The sequence below is a fragment of the Phacochoerus africanus genome, chromosome X (assembly GCF_016906955.1).
Source record: "Phacochoerus africanus isolate WHEZ1 chromosome X, ROS_Pafr_v1, whole genome shotgun sequence".
Classification (NCBI taxonomy): Eukaryota; Metazoa; Chordata; class Mammalia; order Artiodactyla; family Suidae; genus Phacochoerus; species Phacochoerus africanus.
The window spans coordinates 45530238-45548052 of record NC_062560.1 but is presented as its reverse complement, the minus strand read 5'-3'; the positions used below and the strand labels follow the sequence as shown (position 1 = coordinate 45548052).

At 53.8% G+C, this 17815-nt stretch overlaps 1 protein-coding gene across 1 annotated transcript in view; it reads right to left on the bottom strand.

The window, feature by feature from the left end:
- Positions 1 to 17815, bottom strand: part of CCDC22 (coiled-coil domain containing 22) — an 18439-nt gene extending 624 nt beyond the window's left edge. The window contains exons 1-16 of the mRNA XM_047764759.1: positions 17589 to 17815; positions 16340 to 16517; positions 8487 to 8619; positions 6954 to 7060; positions 6728 to 6794; positions 6437 to 6615; positions 3783 to 3977; positions 3088 to 3150; positions 2874 to 2993; positions 1956 to 2075; positions 1724 to 1840; positions 1497 to 1598; positions 1300 to 1407; positions 935 to 1030; positions 658 to 717; positions 502 to 576 (exon numbers count right to left, since the gene is read on the bottom strand). Coding sequence (XP_047620715.1) covers positions 502 to 576; positions 658 to 717; positions 935 to 1030; positions 1300 to 1407; positions 1497 to 1598; positions 1724 to 1840; positions 1956 to 2075; positions 2874 to 2993; positions 3088 to 3150; positions 3783 to 3977; positions 6437 to 6615; positions 6728 to 6794; positions 6954 to 7060; positions 8487 to 8619; positions 16340 to 16517; positions 17589 to 17638 — 1770 coding nt within the window. The 5' untranslated portion in view covers positions 17639 to 17815. The remainder of the gene's footprint in view (positions 1 to 501; positions 577 to 657; positions 718 to 934; positions 1031 to 1299; positions 1408 to 1496; positions 1599 to 1723; positions 1841 to 1955; positions 2076 to 2873; positions 2994 to 3087; positions 3151 to 3782; positions 3978 to 6436; positions 6616 to 6727; positions 6795 to 6953; positions 7061 to 8486; positions 8620 to 16339; positions 16518 to 17588) is intronic.

The window sequence follows — 17815 nt, the reverse complement described above, 5'->3', positions numbered from 1 at the left end:
CACCTTCTTTTTTTTTTTTTTTTGCATATGGAGGTTCCCAGGCTAGGGGTCTAATTGGAGCTGTAGCCGCCGGCCTATGCCACAGCCACAGCCACGCAGGATCCGAGCTGTATCTGCGACCTACACCACAGCTCACGGCAATGCCGGCTCCTTAACCCACCGAACAAGGCCAGGGATTGAACCCGCAACCTCATGGTTCCTAGTCGGATTCATTAACCGCTGAGCCACGACGGGAACTCCCACCCACCACCTTCTTAAACTGGAGCCTCTGCCCATGGCCCTGGGAGGCAAGCAGGAGGACCCTCGGGGCGGAAGGGGAGGGATCAGAGGAGGCCGCTGGGCTGTCGCCGGTCACACATGCAGCTACTAACAGGCAGGGCTGAGACTCCAGCTGCAGGCTGTGCCTGGTTCCACAGCCTCTCTCGGTATAAACCAAGGAGCTGTTCCCTGGCCCGCCCTGGTGAGCCCCACCCCCGTCCCCCACCATGCCCCCAGCCTCACCTGCTCCTCAAGGTCCCGAACCTCCCGCATGATGGTGCCCGTGTCCTCGATGGTCTGGATGAGCTGGCTGCAGTTCTGGGGACGGCAGGAACAGAAGGCTTGCACCTCAACTCGGCCCCTCCCCGAGCCAGCCCCCAGGCACGCGTCTCCCCTCACCTCATGCAAAGCAGCTAGATACTTGTAGGCCTTCCGAACAGCATCGTCCTTTTTAGCATCCTGATCAGAGAGAGAGGACCTCAAAGGTGTCAGGGGGCTGCTCCCGCCCCGCCCCCACCCTCTGCCTGCCTCCAGGCCCCCACAAGGCCACCCTCTCCCACTTGGCCGATTGCATACTCCACAGGGCAAAGCCAGGCCCCAGCCATCAGTGGTACCTACGAGGCTCACACAGGGCCCAGCCCCCCGCCCCCAGCCCCCAGCCCAGCCTGCCCCGCACCTTGAACACGAGCTCATCGGTCACTGCAAACGTCCGGTCCAGCTTCCCTGACAGGGAGTTGATTTCCTTCTGAAGTTCCTTCGTGTCAGACAAGATCTGGCAAAGAACGGGGTAGCCGTGAGCTGGTGTCTGGGGCGGGGGTGGGGGCGGGGGCCGGCGGGCAGCCGGCTGAGGGCATCCCTGATGGAGCTATCACATCCAGACAGGGTCCGGAGTGGCTGGAGGGGACAGGGTGGGGCTGTTCTGTGTCTGGCAGCTCTGCCTTTCGCAGGGTGTGAGGCCCCCATGTGGCCCAGCGATACACATCTGCCACTTGGGGACACGGCTGCCCATGGGACCCACCCTGCACAGCCACGATGGCGCACCTTCGTGATCTCTTCCTTCTGTTTGCGGATGTTGCCCACGATCTCCAAGATGCGCTGGGTGTAGGCCGGCCGGGACACATCTCTGGGCAGGGTCACGAGCTCTGACATCTAGGCAGAGACCCACAAGCGCGCCCCTAGGACCAACCTCTCCCCCTACACCGCCCCCCTGCCCCCCCCCCACCGTGCAAGGACCTTACCAGCTGCTTGTAGACCTCCTCCTTCCGGCGAGCCTCTTCAGCAGCTGCCCGAACACTCTGGTGCAGCTCCTGGATCTCTGCCAGCCGTCGAGAAGATTCCAGCTGCCCAGGGCCCCGTGGGTAGAGGGCAGTGAGGCAGAGCACTGGAGGGGCCCCTCAGGAGGGCCCGAACCTGCCCCTACCCAGAGCCCTGGAGAGTCCACCCCCACCCTCACCCCGCTACCTACCTCTCTGCAGTCCTGGAGCTTTCGGAGGTGGCGGTACTCGGCAAGGAGCGGGACCCGGTGCTTTTCCCACTGACCCGCCAAGTGGATGACCCGCTGGGCACTGCTCTCTACCACGAGCTGGGGTGGGAGTGGTGTGGGGCGGAGTGGGGGGGGGGGAATGGCGGCTACGTGTCACACAGGCTAGGCCCATCCAACCCCCAGCCTCCCAGCCCCACCTCAGCGCTGGCCCCACCTGCAGCTTGGCGAGGTTGGCAGCCCCGTCGGGCAGAAGCTCCACCGCCCGGCTCTTCAGGCGCAGGGCTTGCTCACGCTCCGCTGTGCTGAGCTCGCTCTGCCGACACTCGGTCTCCACCTGGCACCCCAGGACCACCCCCCACACACACACACTCACAGTCAGTGGGGGAGCCCTGCCACACGGCACAGCCCCCCCAGCCCCCACTGGGCCTGGAAAGCTGTGGCCTAGCCCAAGCCCTCACATAGCTCTTTAGCCCCTACTGGGCCCTTGAACCCCACCAGATAGCGACAGAGACCTATCAGCAGTGACAGGCGGACACAGGCCCCTCTGACCCCTCCACTTCCACAATGACACCACCCCCCCCGCCCACACAAGAGCCCTGATGAGCCACACAGGCTTCTGCCCATGCAGACCCATCACGTCCCCACTGACGCCCACAAGGCACCTATAACCCCTATATATACACACCCCCCTTTTTTGTCTTTTTGCCTTTTCTAGGGCTGCTCCCGCGGCATATGGAGGTTCCCAGGCTAGGGGTCGAATCAGAGCTGTAGCCACCGGCCTACGCCACAGCCACAGCAACGCGGGATCCGAGCCACATCTGCAACCTACACCACATCTCATGGCAACACCAGATCCTTCACCCGCTGAGCAAGGCCAAGGATCGAACCCGCAGTCTCATGGTTCCTAGTCGGATTCATTAACCACTGAGCCACGATGGGAACTCCTACACCCCCACCCCTTTCGCTCCCACTGATTCTCCTGAACCTTCAGGAGCCCCACAGGTCGCCGGTGTCTCCCGTGGACTCTTCTGACACCTGCAGACCTCTCCAGAGTACTTCTCAGTCCCCTCAAGTCCCTCTAAGCCCGCCCTATGACCCCCGACTCCGGCGGGCAGCCCCTGCCCAACCCCACCTGCACCAGGCTGATGCCCAGCGTCTTCATGTTGGCTTCGACCTCTTCGATGTTGCGGTTCACACCCTCTAGCTGCTCCCGAAGAGACTCCAGCTCCTGCTCCTGAGCTGCCCACATGTCCTGGGAGGCACAGGCCCATCGGGGTGATGGTGTCAGGCCCCATCGACAGCCCATGGCCCCGGACACCCCCGCCCGCCAGCACTGCTTGGCCCACCTGTTCAGGCCGCCGGGAGGTGGTCGGCACATCTGACACCTGCGCTGCCTGGGCCTCGGGCTCCTGGGGCGTGAGAAAGGGGCATCCTGGCTGTTGGGGTAGGCCCTGCTCCCAGAGCCCAGCTTCGGCACCCCCCACACCCCACGCAAGCGCCCTCGCAGCCCTGTACTCAGGTCCAATACTATGGTGCCCCCGATGACGGAGAGCATGTGAGTGCGTGACAATCGAGGCGCTCCCTGTGAGCTCGGATTGGAGTGTTTGCTTGTAAAGAAACCCCCCCTGATCCTGACACAGCTCCTGCCTGCCGGCCCATGCGAAGGACGCAACGAGGGCCCCTCTGGGTGACCATCCAAGGAGAGGAAATACGTCCAGAGAAAAGTGCCTGGGGAAAGCTGGGGTTTGCACAAAGAGCACCCCTACACCCTTACATGGTTCCAGCCGCTCTACCCTTTCTCCACGGAAGTTCCCAGGAAGCCAGAGGACCCCTGCCACCACCGCCCCACCCTGGCCAGGTACCCGCTCCTAGTGGGGAGAGGGCATGCCTGGTGGGAACATGCATGGGACCCAGTGTGGATAAAGTGTATCTGTACATAGAGCAAGGACCCTGTGTGGATAAAGGGGGGAGGTGTCTGTACATAAAGCAACCCCGCCTTGGCCCCCATCAGCATGCCCCGGGCCCACTCGGGCCCACCCACCAGATGGAAGGTGAACTTCTCTGAGTGTGTGAAGCGGGAGCCCTTGGGAGTCCCAGTCCTGGTCCCAGCACCCCAGGCCTGCAGCAGCTCTCCCAGGTCGCGGGCTTGTGGGGGAGGCCCTAGTCGGCCCCAGGTCTGGCGCAGATGCTCGGCCAGGTGCTTCTGCAGCCGCTGCCGGTGAGCCCGTGTATCCTCCTGGAAACAGTGGAAGGGTGTGGAGGCCTGCTGGGCACCCAAGGCCCTGCCTCACCAGGGAGCCACCCGACGGGGTGCTACCGACAAGTCACGCCCACTCCCAATGGGCCCCCCCAGGGTGCCCGTGCCCGAACTCCCCGCCCACGGGCCTGGGAGCTCCCTGAGGACAGGGTCTGCTCTTCTTCGGCCCCACTCCTCTCCATCAACTCGCTCCCCGCACCGGAGGAGGCTGTGGGAAGGAAGAGAAGTATGCTGGCAGCCCCCCAAATGAGAGACTGACACGGAGAGGCTATATGGGGACAGAGCAGAGACCAAGTCAGAGGTGCTGGGCAGATAAGGGGGCAGAGGCAGAGTGGAACTGAGAGAGAGAGAGTGTCATGAGAACAGAGGCAGCTTTGAGACAAATGGTGGAATCTGATCATGAGTTCAGTGTTGGATGCAATTCAGAGGTCACTGTTAATTTTGTTAGGTGATGGACTTCGCTTCATGGCTCAGAGGTTAATGAACCCGACTAGAATCCATGAGGAGGCGAATTTGATCCCAGGCCTTGCTCAGTGGGTGAAGGATCCGGTGTTGCCGTGAGCTGTGGTGTAGGTCACAGATGTGGCTTGGATCTGGTGCTGCTGTGGCTGTGGCGTAGGCTCGCAGCCGTGGCTCCAATGTGGCCTGGAGACTGGGAACTTCCATATGCCTCAGGTGCGGCCCTATCTAAAAAGCATGAAAAAAAAAAAAAAAAAAAAAGGAATGCCCTTATGCATGAAGAGGTGTATGCTTAAGTATTTAAAGGTAAAAGGACAGGATGTCTGGGATTTGCTTTAAAATCATACAGAAAAAAAAAATCGAGAGAAGACATGAAGAAAAATGGGCAAAATGCTTATAGTTGAAGGTAGATGACAGGGACTGATGATAGTCTCTCTCCTTCCGTGTTTGAAATTCCTTTCAGTTTGGAATTCTCTTGTGGCACAGCGGGATGGGGATCCGGCGTTGTCACTGCTGTGGCGCGGGTTCGATCCCTGGCCCAGGAACTCCTGCATGCCATGGGCGAGGTGGCCAAAAAAAAAAAGAAGAAAGAAAGAAAGAAAAAGGAAAAGAAAGAAACTCCTGTCAGTTTAGGAGCTCCCGTCGTGGCGCAGCAGAAACGAATCTGACTAGGAACCATGAGGTTGCAGGTTCGATCCCTGGCCTCGCTCCGTGGGTTAAGGATCCAGCGTTACCGTGAGCTGTGGTGTAGGTCACAGATGCGGCTCAGATCCTGCGTTGCTGTGGCTGTGGTGTAGGCTGGCCGCTGTAGCTCCGATTAGACCCCTAGCCTGGGAACCTCCATATGCCGTGGGTGAGGCCCTCAAAAAAAGGAAATTCCTATAAGTTTAAAAAAGAGAGAAAAAGATAAAGACAGGACAAATGACACTGGGGGACTCAGAAGGAGTCAGTTACAGAGGTGGACAGAGGGGAGATGGGGGTAGATACAGAGGTAAGACAGAGGCAGAGACAGAAATGAGGAAAATAGTACAGAAATGAGGAAAGGAGGCGTTCCCGCTTTGGTGCAACGGGATCAGTGGCGGCATCAGTGGTGGCATCATGGGAGCACTGGGATGTGGGTTCGGTCCCCAGCCCGGCACAGTGGATTAAGGATCCGGCGTTGCCGCAGCTACAGCTTGGCCAAAAAAAAAAAAAGGAAAAAGAAAAGAAATGAGAGGCGAGAGGAGAGAGAGAAAGACAGGCAGCAAAATCACAGGAAGAGAAAGACAGTTGACTAGAAGAGATAGAGCAGAGATCTAGAGGCTGTGATGGCAGAGACAGACAAAGAGGGAGTCAATCAGGGGCAGGAAAAAGACAGTAGAAACGGGGAGAAAGGGAGCAGATCCTGGCGGCTCTGGCGGCCCATGCACATCCTTTGGTGGAACTTCACCCTGAGAAGAGAGCAGTATCACCCTCCGTGTCTCAGGGCAGGAAGCCGAGGCTCCGAGGGGCCATACTGACTTGTGCGTGGATCACGGTCTTTTTTTTTTTTTTTTGCTTTTTGCTTTTTAGAGCCACACCCTGGGCACACGGAGGTTCCCAGGCTAGGGGTCGAATCAGAGCTGTAGCTGCCAGCCTACACCACAGCCACAGGAACAAAGGATCTGAGCCACGTCTGTGACCTACACCACAGCTCACAGTGACGCCAGATCCTTAACCCACGGAGTGAGGCCAGGGATCGAACCTGTGTCCTCATGGATGCTAGTCAGGTTCGCTAACTGCTGAGCCACAATGGGGACTCCAGTCACGGTCTTTCTGCCTCCAGTGTTCTTTCAGGCCGGGAGCAGGGAAGTTGCACGCAGGGAGGAGAGGATAGAAGAGAGGGACAAAGCGGGGGTGGGGGTGGAACGAGAGGGGCAGGGGACGAACGAACAGGACAGGAAATGGGATCTGTGGTGAGCCAGGGCCTCATCAGCAGGGGGCCAAGTACTGGGGGGTACCTGGGCGGGGAGGCGGGATGCCCGGTGGACCCAGTCCTCGTCCCCGGGGCGGTCCTGGCCCGTTTGCTGGCAGAGCTGGACAGCATGGTGTTCGAGGAGGGAGGCTGCCCTCGCGGCAGGCTGGGGCACCTGGGTGGGAGCTGGGAGCAGCAGAGGACTCGCCTGGAACTCCTGAGGTTCTGGAGGCAGCAACAGAGTCAAGCCAGCCCTCCTGTCTCACTATGTAGTCAGGGCCACCTCTACCCCTTCCCTCCCCTGCCCCCCAGCCCCTCTCCACAGCCTCACACTCACCTGCCCTGGAGCTCAAATCAGGCATGGCCAGCCTGCTGGCATGGAAAGGCTTCTGAGGGGCTGAGCCCTGGTAGGAGAGCAGAATCAGAGCCTCGAGGATGAATTGTGATGGGGTGGGGGGAGAGAGCACCAGTGGGAAGGGGCCAAAAACCTGACGCCCAAATGGGGACAAGGCAGGCAAGGTGGGGGATGAGCAATATCGACGTGAGTTGGGGAGGGGTCCCACCTGGAGGTGCTGAAGCTTAGGAGTGCGAAGGAGGGGTGGGACCCAGGGCAGGGCCAGCTGGTCCCGGATTTGGCTCCCGATGGCCCGGAGGAGGATAGCTGAGTCACCTGAGGGAGTGGGGAGGGAGGGTCAATCAGATGACAATGCCACAACTCCAAAAATGCACACCTTGGAGTTCCCGTCGTGGCTCAGTGGTTAACGAATCCAACTAGGAACCATGAGGTTGCGAGTTCGATCCCTGGCCTTGCTCCGTGGGTTAAGGATCCGGCGTTGCCATGAGCTGTGGCGTAGGTTGCAGATGCGGCTCGGATCCTGCGTTGCTGTGGCTCTGGCGTAGGCCGACGGCTACAGCTCCGATTCGACCCCTAGCCCGGGAACCTCCATATGCCACAGGAGCGGCCCAAGAAATGGCAAAAAAGACAAAAAAAAAATGCACACCCTAGGAAAGCAGCCTGACTTCCTGCCCCATCATTCTCACATTTAGTCATTCAACAAACATTTACTGAGCACCTACTCTGTACCAGTCCCCATTCCAGACCCTCGGGCGACCTCAGCAAACAGATGGATAAATAGCCTCCTGCCCTCCCGGGGCAGCAGGGCGGTAGAGAAAAGCAGGACCAAGGTCATAAGGACAATGGAAAAAACCTGTCCGGCGGTGATCAGCAAAGGAGGATAAGGACCCTTGAGAGGAACATAAAATTTGAAACAAGGCAGTCCTGGAGTTCCCATTATGGCGCAGTGGTTAACGAATCCGACTAGGAACCATGAGGTTGCGAGTTTGATCCCTGGCCTGGCTCAGTGGGTTAAGGATCCGGCATTGCCGTGAGCTGTGGTGTAGATTGCAGACGAGGCTCGGATCCCATGTTGCTGTGGCTCTGGCGTAGGATTAGACCCCTAGCCTGGGATCCTCCATACGCCACAGGAAGTGGCCCTAGAAAAGGCAAAAAAAAAAAACCAAAAAACAAGACAATCCTGGGAAGGTGTCCCTGAGGTGACATGTGAACAGGCACCTCCAAGAGTTCAGCGAAGGAACCATGAATCTATCTGGGGGCGGCATCAGCCAGAAGAGGCAAAGGCCCTGAGGCTGGGGTGGCCTGGCTGGCTGAGGAGCATCAAGGAGGCCTGTGTGGGAGTTCCCGCCGTGGCGTCTCTGGAGCGCTGGAACACAGGTTCGATCCCTGGTCGGCATGGTGGGGGCACAGGTGGGTTAAGGAGCCGGTGTTGCCATAGCTGCGGCGTAGGTCCCGACTGTGGCTCAGATCTGATCCCTGGCCCAGGAACTCCAGATGCCATAGGGCAGCCAAAAAAAAAAAAAAAAAAGGAGGCTGGTGTGGGTTAGAATGGGGGTGGGCAGGGCAGGAGGAAGTGAGGCACCTCCTTACCTGGGTCAGCTCAAGCCCCGGTCCCCTTCCCCTCTGCCTTGCATCCTCTCTCCCAGGCCTCCCTCCTAGCTCTCACAGTCCACCCCCACCAGCCAACCTTTTCACCCCTTTCACCCCTCTCAGCCCCCGCCACGCCCCAGGCACCCCATACCTGCAGGCTGGTCTGCATCCTCAGAGGCATCAGTGGGCAGACGCTCAGCCAAGAAGAGAAGCAGGTCCCGGAGGTCAGGCTCACTGGGGTAGAGGAAGTTCTGATAGCCAAGCTCCAAGGGATAGCCCAGGTCCTGGGGGTTGGGGAGGGCGACCCCAATCAGTCTGGCAGGCAGGAGCCTCCTGCCCTGGGAGCCCAGGCCCTAGACCACAAATGTTCCCACTCGCTCCCCAACCACCACCCTCTGAACTTCCCCTTGGCTCCCTAAGCCCTCCAGAGGGTTAAGATGAAAGCTCTGGCCTTTCTAAAGGTGACTCAAAATCCAGAGGCCGTAAAAGAAAAGATGGGTATTTCTTTTTTTTTTTTTCTTTTTCTTTCTTTCCTTTTTTTTTTTTTTTTTTGGCTTTTTAGGGCCGCATCCATGGCACGTGCAAGTTCCCAGGCTAGAGGTCGAATCAGAGCTGCAGCTGGCCGCCTACGCCACAGCCACAAGGGATGCGAGCAGTGTCTGTGACCTATGCCACAGCTCATGGCAACGCAACACCAGATCCTTAACCCACTGAGCAGGGCCAGGGATCAAACCCACACCTTCATGGACACGAGGTGGGTTCATTACCGCTAAGCCACAGTGGGAACTCCAAGATGGGGATTTCTGAATATATGAAAAAAGATTTTTAAAGAAAAAAAATGCAATGAGCAAAGTTAAAAAGAATAATCACAAGCTGGGAAAAAAAGTATTTGTCATAAGCAAAGAGCAAATCTACCTAGTTTATAAAGAGTGACTAGGGACTTCTCTTGTGGTGCAGTGGGTTAAGGATCCGCCATTGTCCGAGGGTTCGATCCCTGGCCGAGGAATTTACACATGTTGTGGGCATGGCCAAAAAAAGAGTGCCTAAAACTACGCAGGCAAAAAGACCAGCAGTGCAACAGAAAAGGAGGCAGAAGATAGGAACAGACAGTTCCCAGAAAAAGAATGCAAAACGGGGAGTTCCCGTCGTGGCGCAGTGGTTAACGAATCCGACTAGGAACCATGAGGTTGCGGGTTCTATCCCTGCCCTTGCTCAGTGGGTTAACGATCCGGTGTTGCCGTAAGCTGTGGCGGCTCCGATTCGACCCCTAGCTTAAACATATGTGAATATGTCCAACCTGGCTTACAAGAGAGACTGGCATTGAAAGCACAATTGAGAGACCCCCACGGGAGCCTCCCGGATCTGATCCCGGACAACGTGATGTTTCATTCTGAGGTCCACTCAGGGAGGGAGATAAGATCGCTGAGGCAGAGTTCCTGTCCCAGACCTGAATCCAGCCACGAGAGAACAATCAGAGCAATTCAGACTGCAGAGCTGTTCCAGGAAACAACAGGCTGCACTGCTTCAAAAATATGTGTCCTCGTGAAAAGAAACAAAGAAGCAAAAACTAAAGAGGACTGTTGGATACAGAAGACTAGAGATGTAACAGTGAAATAAAATGCATGAGCCTTGATTGGAAGCTGTAGCTGAAAAAACCCCCAGCTATAATGGATATTTTTGTAAGAATGGAGGAAATTTGACTGCTCCAGATCCTGGATACTATTACTCTAGCAATATTCAATTTCATGCGTGTGATCCCAGTATGGGGTACTGTGGATATTCTGGCCAGTGTCATTTTACTTAGGAGAAGTGCGCTGAAAGTTTTCTGAACAGAGTGTCATGATGTCTGCCACTTTCAAATGGTTCAGCAAAAATGTGTGTGTGTATCTATACATAGACAGAAAAGAATGGAGCAAAACGTTAACAATATAGAAAGCTAGGAGAAGGGTGTTATTGTTCTATTTTCATGTCTTACATTTGAAAGGCTTTCTAAGGACAAAGCTAAGAAAACTATATGGACATCTTCTGACAATACCCTCCGGGGACCAGGTTGTGGAGGAAAACGGGCACCCTCTCATCCACTGCTGTTAGGAATGTAAAATTTAATCCCACGGATGGCGACGTCGCAAAATCTAACAAAATGACATAGGCATGTACACTTCCACCTACCGAGCCTACTTCTAGGAGTTTACCAGGAAGATATGCCTGCACCAATTCAAGAATATATATGAATTATTTTCAGTACGGCATTACTTGCAAAATATTGGAAACTCCCTAAATGTCCAAGTATAGGACAGAGGTTGAATATCAACTACAATGAACTATTCTGCAGCTGCAAAAAAGAAAAAATGATTAAGATCTTTATTGTCTGATAGGAAATGATTTCCAGGATATGTTGAAAGGGGGGGAAGAGGGAAGGAACTACGTATATGCTTTTTTATTTTTTCAGGGCTGCACCTGCAGCACATGGAGGTTCCCAGGCTCGGGGTCAAATCGGAGCTGTAGCTTTTGGCCTATGTCACAGCCACAGCAACGCAGGATCCGAGCTGTGTCTGCAGCCTACACCACAGCTCATGGTGACACCGGATCCTTAACCCACTGAATGAGGCCAGGGATCAAACCCGTGTCCTCATGGATGCTTGCCGGGTTTGTTTCCACTGTGCCACAATGGGAACTCCCTATATGCTCTCTTCTGTGTAAGAAAGTGGGAAAATAAGAATATGTATTTATATTTGCTTATATCTTCATTTCTTAAAAACTGAATACACAAGAAACTAATCTAAGTGATCCTCTTGCAGCAGAAGGGTAAGGAGGTAAATGGTTTGGAGTGCAAGTGAGAATTCTCAAGGTATCGTGTTACTTCTGACACGCCTTGGCGATTTGTTTCACCCTTTCAGTAGTTAACCATCTTTTACCTAGTTAAAAATTCTTGTCTTTTTTTTTTTTTTTTCAGGGCCACACCTGCGGCATATGGAGATTCCCAGACTAGGGGTTGAATTGGAGCTACAGCTGCTGGCCTATGCCACAGCCACAGCAACACGAGATCCGAGCCGTGTGGGCGACCTACAGCACAGCTCATGGCAACGCCAGATCCTTAACCCACTGAGCAAGGTCAGGGATCGAACCCACAACCTCATGTTCACTAGTCAGGTTTGTTAACCATTGAGCCATGATGGGAACTCCTACCTAGTTAAAAATTCTTTATATTAAAATGTCCCTATTCAGGAGTTCCTGCTGTCGAGCAACGAGATCTGCAGCATCTCTGGAGCACTGGGATTCAGGTTCGATCCCCGGCTTGGCACAGTGGGTTAAGGATCCAGCATTGCTGCAGTTGCAGCATAGGCTGCAACTGTGGCTTGAATCTGATTCCCAGCCCAGAAACTCCAGATGCTGTGGGGCAGCCAAAAAAGAAAAAAGAAAAAAAAGGAAAATTTCCCTATTCAAATTATTGCTGGGTTTTTTGTCTCCAGACTGGACCCTGACTGATAAAAATGACCTATGCAAACCACTAAACAACATTTTTCCGAGAGACTACAGGCTTTGGAGTCAAAAAGATCGGTATCAAAATCCAGACTGCGAGTTCCTGTCGTGGCTCAGCGGTTAACGAATCCGACTTGAGGAACCATGAGGTTGTGGGTTCAATCCCTGGACTCACTCAGTGGGTTAAGGATCCGGTGTTGCCGTGAGCTGTGGTGTAGGTCGAAGATGCGGCTCAGACCCCACGTTGCTGTGGTTCTGGCATAGGCCAGCGGCTACAGCTCTGATTAGACCCCTAGCCTGGGAACCCCCATATGCCACGGGTGTGGCCCTAGAAAAGACAAAAAAAAAAAAAAAAAGAAATCCAGCCTGCTACTTAACTGTTATTTAATCCCCCAGAAGCCGCCCAGAAGCTCAGCTTCCTAGCTAGGAGGTGGGGCTGACAGTACTTTCCCTGTGTGGATGCTTTAAGGGATAAAAGGGCCCATTAAGGTTCTGGTCTGGAGCTGCATGGATTCTGAAAGTAGACTTCCTGGATTCAAATCACTTATATATGGAATCTTAAAAAAGGATACAAATGAACTTACTTGCAGAACAGAAACAGACAGATGGGGGGCCATGGGGAGGGAGGGGTGGACTGAGGGTTTTTGATGGAAATGTTCTAAAATTAGGTTGTGATGATGGTTGCACAATTATAAATATAATAAAATTCATTGAATTATTTTTTTAAAAATCAAGCATTAAAAAAAAAAAAAATCTGGAGTTCCCGTCGTGGTGCAGTGGTTAACGAATCCGACTAGGAACCATGAGGTTGCGGGTTCGGTCTCTGCCCTTGCTCAGTGGGTTAATGATCCGGCGTTGCCGTGAGCTGTGGTGTAGGTTGCAGACGAGGCTCGGATCCCGCGTTGCTGTGGCTCTGGCGTAGGCCGGTGGCTACAGCTCCGATTCAACCCCTAGCCTGGGAATCTCCATATGCCGCGGGAGCAGCCCAAGAAATAACAACAACAACAACAACAAAGACAAAAGACAAAAAAAAAAATCTGGAGTTTCTGTTGTAGCTCAGTGGGTAAAGAACCTAACTAGTATCCATGAGGATCTGGGTTTGATCCCCGGCCCCACTTAGTGGGTTAAGAATGTGGCTTTGCCTCAAGTTGTGATGCAGGTGGCAGATGCGGCTCAGATCCCGTGTGGGCTGTGGCTGTGGCTGTGGCTGTGGCTGTGGGTGGCATCTACAAATCAGATTGGACCCCTAGCCTGGGAAGCTCCATATGCCACAGGTGTGGCCCTAAAAAAAAAAAAGAAAGAAAGAAAGAAAAAAAAAATTCCAGGAGTTCTCGTTGTGGTGCAGCAGAAACGAATCCGATTAGGAACCATGAGGTTGCGGGTTGGATCTCTGGCCTCGCTCAGCAGGTTAAGGATCCTGTGTTGCCGTGAGCTGTGGTGTAGGTCACAGATTCAGCTTGGATCTGGTGTTACTGTGGCTGTGGTGGAGGCTGGTGGCTACAGCTCCGATTAGACCCCTAGCCTGGGAACCTCCATATGCCACGGATGCGGCCCTAAAAAGACAAAAAAAAAAAAAAGACCAAAAAATCCAATTTTTGCTCCTTACCTACTACTGTGGGCCCTCAAGCAAATCACTTAACCTCTCTGCCCTTCATTTTCCTCATCTGAGAAAAAGGATAACAACAGCGCCTACTTCAGAAAGTTGTCATGAGAATTCAGTGAGCTAATGCCCTGTTACCACAATGCCCAGCACAGAGCACGCCCTCAGAAAACATCATTAGACACACATCTGCGTGTTTGATCATGACGTAAGATTTGTTTATTTCAGAGTGTCATAAGTCACAAAAGTGTGAAAACCACTGGCTTTTAAACTACTTTGCTATGGGTTTTTTCCGACACCTGCAATCAGAGTTGTGACTGATACAGAAACTCATTCCAGGAGTGGCGTGTGTGAAATGACGGACGTCAAAATACGGAGGTGGCTGAGTCGCAAAAAATGGTGCCGCCAGGAGTAGGGCCCATGTAGAGGCAGACACCAGAAGGCGGCAGTGCTGAGCTGAGGTGGGGTACAAGGGCAGCACCCAGCTGGGTTAAGAGAGACCTCTTCGGAGTTTCCGTTGTGGCTCAGCAGAAATGAATCTGACTAGGAACCCTGAGGTTGCAGGTTCGATCCCTGGCCTCGCTCAGTGGGTTAAGGATCTGGCATTGCAGTGAGGTCACAGACATGGCTCGGATCCAGTGTTGCTGTGGCTGTGGTGTAGGACAGCAGCTGTAGCTCCGATTGGACCCCTAGCCTGGGAACCCTCCTATATGCTAGTGAGAGACCTGTTCTACCTGCTTAGAACAAACCAAGGCTCTGGGGCCAGAAAGTCTTTTTTTTTTTTTTTTTGTCTTTTTTAGGGCCGCACCTGCGGCATATGGAAGTTCTCAGGCTAGGGGTCAAATAAGAGCTATAGCTGCCGGCCTACACCACAGCCACAATAACGCAGGATCTGAGCCACATCTGTGAACTACACCACAGCTCACAACAACACCGGTACCTTAATCCACTGAGTGAGGCCAGGGATGGAACCCGCATCCTCATGGATACTAGTCGGGTTTGTTAACCACTGAGCCACAACGGGAATTCCCAGAAAGTCTTGCTCACTGAGAAAGCCATACTCTCTGCCCTTGGCTAAAGTTTGTGTGAGCAAAAGTAGGTCACCACCCAATCCACTGGGCAACAGCACTGAGAGAAAGAGGAACTGAGAACTGGGGGAAGCCTGACCCCTCGGCCCCCACTGAATACCTCCCACTGTGCACCCTCCTTGCCAAACAGAGGACTCCCCTGCATAAAGTGTCATCCTTGAGAAGACAGCCTCGGGCCAGGGGACAGACTGTCTCCCTCGAGGGCTACCAAGAGCCCCAGACAGAAGAACCTGAGAACTTCTGAGAGTTAGGTGAACCTGGATGGGTTAGGTAGAGTCTGAGGCCTATTTCTAAGAGATAGAAACTGGACAAGCAAGCTACACATTCAAGAAACCTGCCCCCTGGGGATAAGCAGAAGGGTTCACTGCAGTTTCTCTCTTGTCCCTCTACCACCATGTATTGAATATGTTGGCCATGCTGACATCCATTACGTAGCCAGAGGTTGCAGGAATGTAAGCAATGGTAAGCAATGTAATGCAATGTAAGCAATTAATCCAATGATATTAATACCATTTGCACAAAGCTTATTATATCCAGCTTTTCACATATGAACTATTTTTTTTTTTTTTTGGCCACACCATGGCATGTGGAAGTTCTGGGGCCAGGGATCAATCCCACGCCACAGCAGCAACCCAAGCTACAGCAGTGACAATGCTGGATCCTTAACCTGCTGAGCCACCAGGAAACTCCCTATGAACTCATTTTGGGGTTTTTTGTTTGGTTTTTGTTTGTTTGTTTGTTTGTTTTTGTCTTTTTGCCTTTTCTAGGTCCGCTCCTGCAGCATATGGAGGTTCCCAGGCCAGGGGTCGAATCAGAGCTATAGCTGCCAGCCTACGCCACAGCCACAGCAACGCAGGATCCAAGCCGTGTCTGTGACCTACACCACAGCTCACGGCAACACTGGATCCTTAACCCACTGAGCGAGGCCGGGGATCGAACCCGCAACCTCACAGTTCCCAGTCGGATTCGTTAACCACTGAGCCACGACGGGAACTCCGAACTCATTTTGAATCCTCATAGCAACCCTATGTGGTAGGTACAACCCATTTTCCACGAGAGAAAACTGAGGCCCAAAGAGGTTAAGAGACTAGCCTAAAGTCCCAGAGCTAGTGAGCCAGGAGCAATGACATTTACCCGGAGACTTTGGATACAGTAACTGGACACAAGTCTGTACTGGGGAGGTGTAAGTGCTTCACCAGAAGGCACTTATCTATGACAGAGACAATATAGGAATTATCCCCATGAGAGGCAGGCTGAGTGTGGCTGCCACAGAGCAGAATGAAGTTTTAGTGCAGAGACACTGCTTTTTAGTTAACCAGCATATTTTCCCTTGTGTAACCCTCCTTCCCCCAACTCCATGTGATCCTGAAGGAGCAGCCAATCCCAGTGCCCTATAGGGATGACCATGTGATCCAGGTTGGCCAATCAGAGCACAGATGGTTAATTTCAGCCTGAGCATGTGAGCCAAACAGGGCCTTTTCAGGAACTGGGAAATGGAATATTGTATGGGGAAAAGTTCTTGGTGCTAAACTCAAGACACAGGAGCCAGAGGCAGCCCGGGCACAAACTGGATCAACTCATTTAGTGCTCATAACAACCCTACTTTTATCATCTAAGTGTCACAGATTAGGAGGCTGAGGCTCACAAGGGTTAGGGTCTCACAGTTAGCCAGGGTCTGAACAACTCAAGCAGTTTTACCAGTCAGCAGTCTTAACCACTAATGAACATTAAGCCACAAGGGAAGCTGGCAGAGAGGAAAGGCAAGAGTTTCAAAGGAGCTTGGTGACTCTGAAGGAGGAAGGAAGAGGCTGTGTGTATTGAAAGGAAGGCACTCACCATGCAGGCCTGAGCCAAGCTCATGGCCAGACGGAACCGGGCAGACATGGCAAGAGGCAGCAGGGGGCTGAGACCAGAGCCCACAGCAGGGTTGATTACACGCAGGCAGCGGACCACAGCTTCTACAACCAGCTCAGTGGTGAAGGCTCGCAGGGTCTGCACATCTGGAGGAACTGCCCTGAAGAAGAAGAGGGCAGGCTCAATGAGGGGGAGCAGCCAGGAAACAGGGATGAGGCTGGAAGCCCTAGTTACTGGGATGTGGGTGGGGAGGACTGCCACAGTTCAGACAGGTCATGGGTGCTGCTGGCTGACTTCCATTGGGCAAACTAAGAACTGGCGGAATCCTCAGGTCCTAAGACCTTGGTGTAGAATGGTGGATGGAAGGGATCTGAGTTCAAAAGAAAATCTCAACTTTCCCTATGCCTAAAAGCTCCAAAATTCTGTGTGTGTGTGTGTGTGTGTGTGTGTGTGTGTGTGTGTGTGTGCGCGTGCGTTTGTGTGTGTAAAGAGAAGGGCTAGGAGCCCAGGTGGAATGGTCTCTGGTTTTCTGCAGCCCCAGAGATCATGTTTCCTGCAGATCAGTGGTCCCTAGATATTGAGCTGCTAGGGTTTTGAGACTAGATGCTGGGAGGCTGGGGTTTTCAGGAGTTCCAAATGTCAGAGTCCCTGGATCGCAAGAACACCTAGTTCAAGCAATCCATAAATTAGGCTCCTAGATGCTGGAGTCCTTATGTGTTGGGGTAACCAAGCATTAAGACCACCAGATTTTAGAGTCCTGGGAATTTAAAAGCCTCAGGTATTGGGAAATAGGGTTCGAAGGTTCCTAAGCAGCCAGTGCCAGGGGTTTTTGGAGTCCCTGAGTGCCAGGGTCCCAAAAGTTTTAAGTTCCCTGGTTCTCAGGTTACAGGTATCTTAGAATCTCCAGGTAACAGGGTTCCAGGGTATTGACGTCAAATCCACAGGTCTCAGAACCCCAGGTCTTAAGGTTCCAAGGTTTTAAAGTGTCTAGGTCCTGGAGTTTGGGGTTTCCCAAGTGTCAGGGTCAAAGGGTTTGGGAGGCCGTGTGTGTGTGTGTGTGTGTGTGTGCGCGCGCGTTTGTGTGTGTAAAGAGAAGGGAGGATCCTAGGGTTCTGGAAGTTGGAGCCCTGAATGTCAAGGTCCGGGGTTTTAAGGTTCCCGGGTGACTGGGTCCGGAGTTTTGGAGTCCCGGATGCGGGCATTTCGGGGTGGGCGGGGGCTGTGTCCTTACGTGCCGGCCTGGCGCAGGGAATGGATGAGGATTCGGTCCGCCTCCTCCATGGTGGAGCCGTGTTCGAGTCCGAGGCTGGGTCCAGGGCCGGGTCCGAGCAGGATAGGCGCAGCTGTGGAAAGCCCGCTCGGAGCTCGCAGTCCAAGGAGTGTCACGGGCTGCGCGGGGACAGCCGGGAAATGTAGTTCCGAGAGAGAGAGTTCGGCGCAAGCCGGATGCCTGTCGCC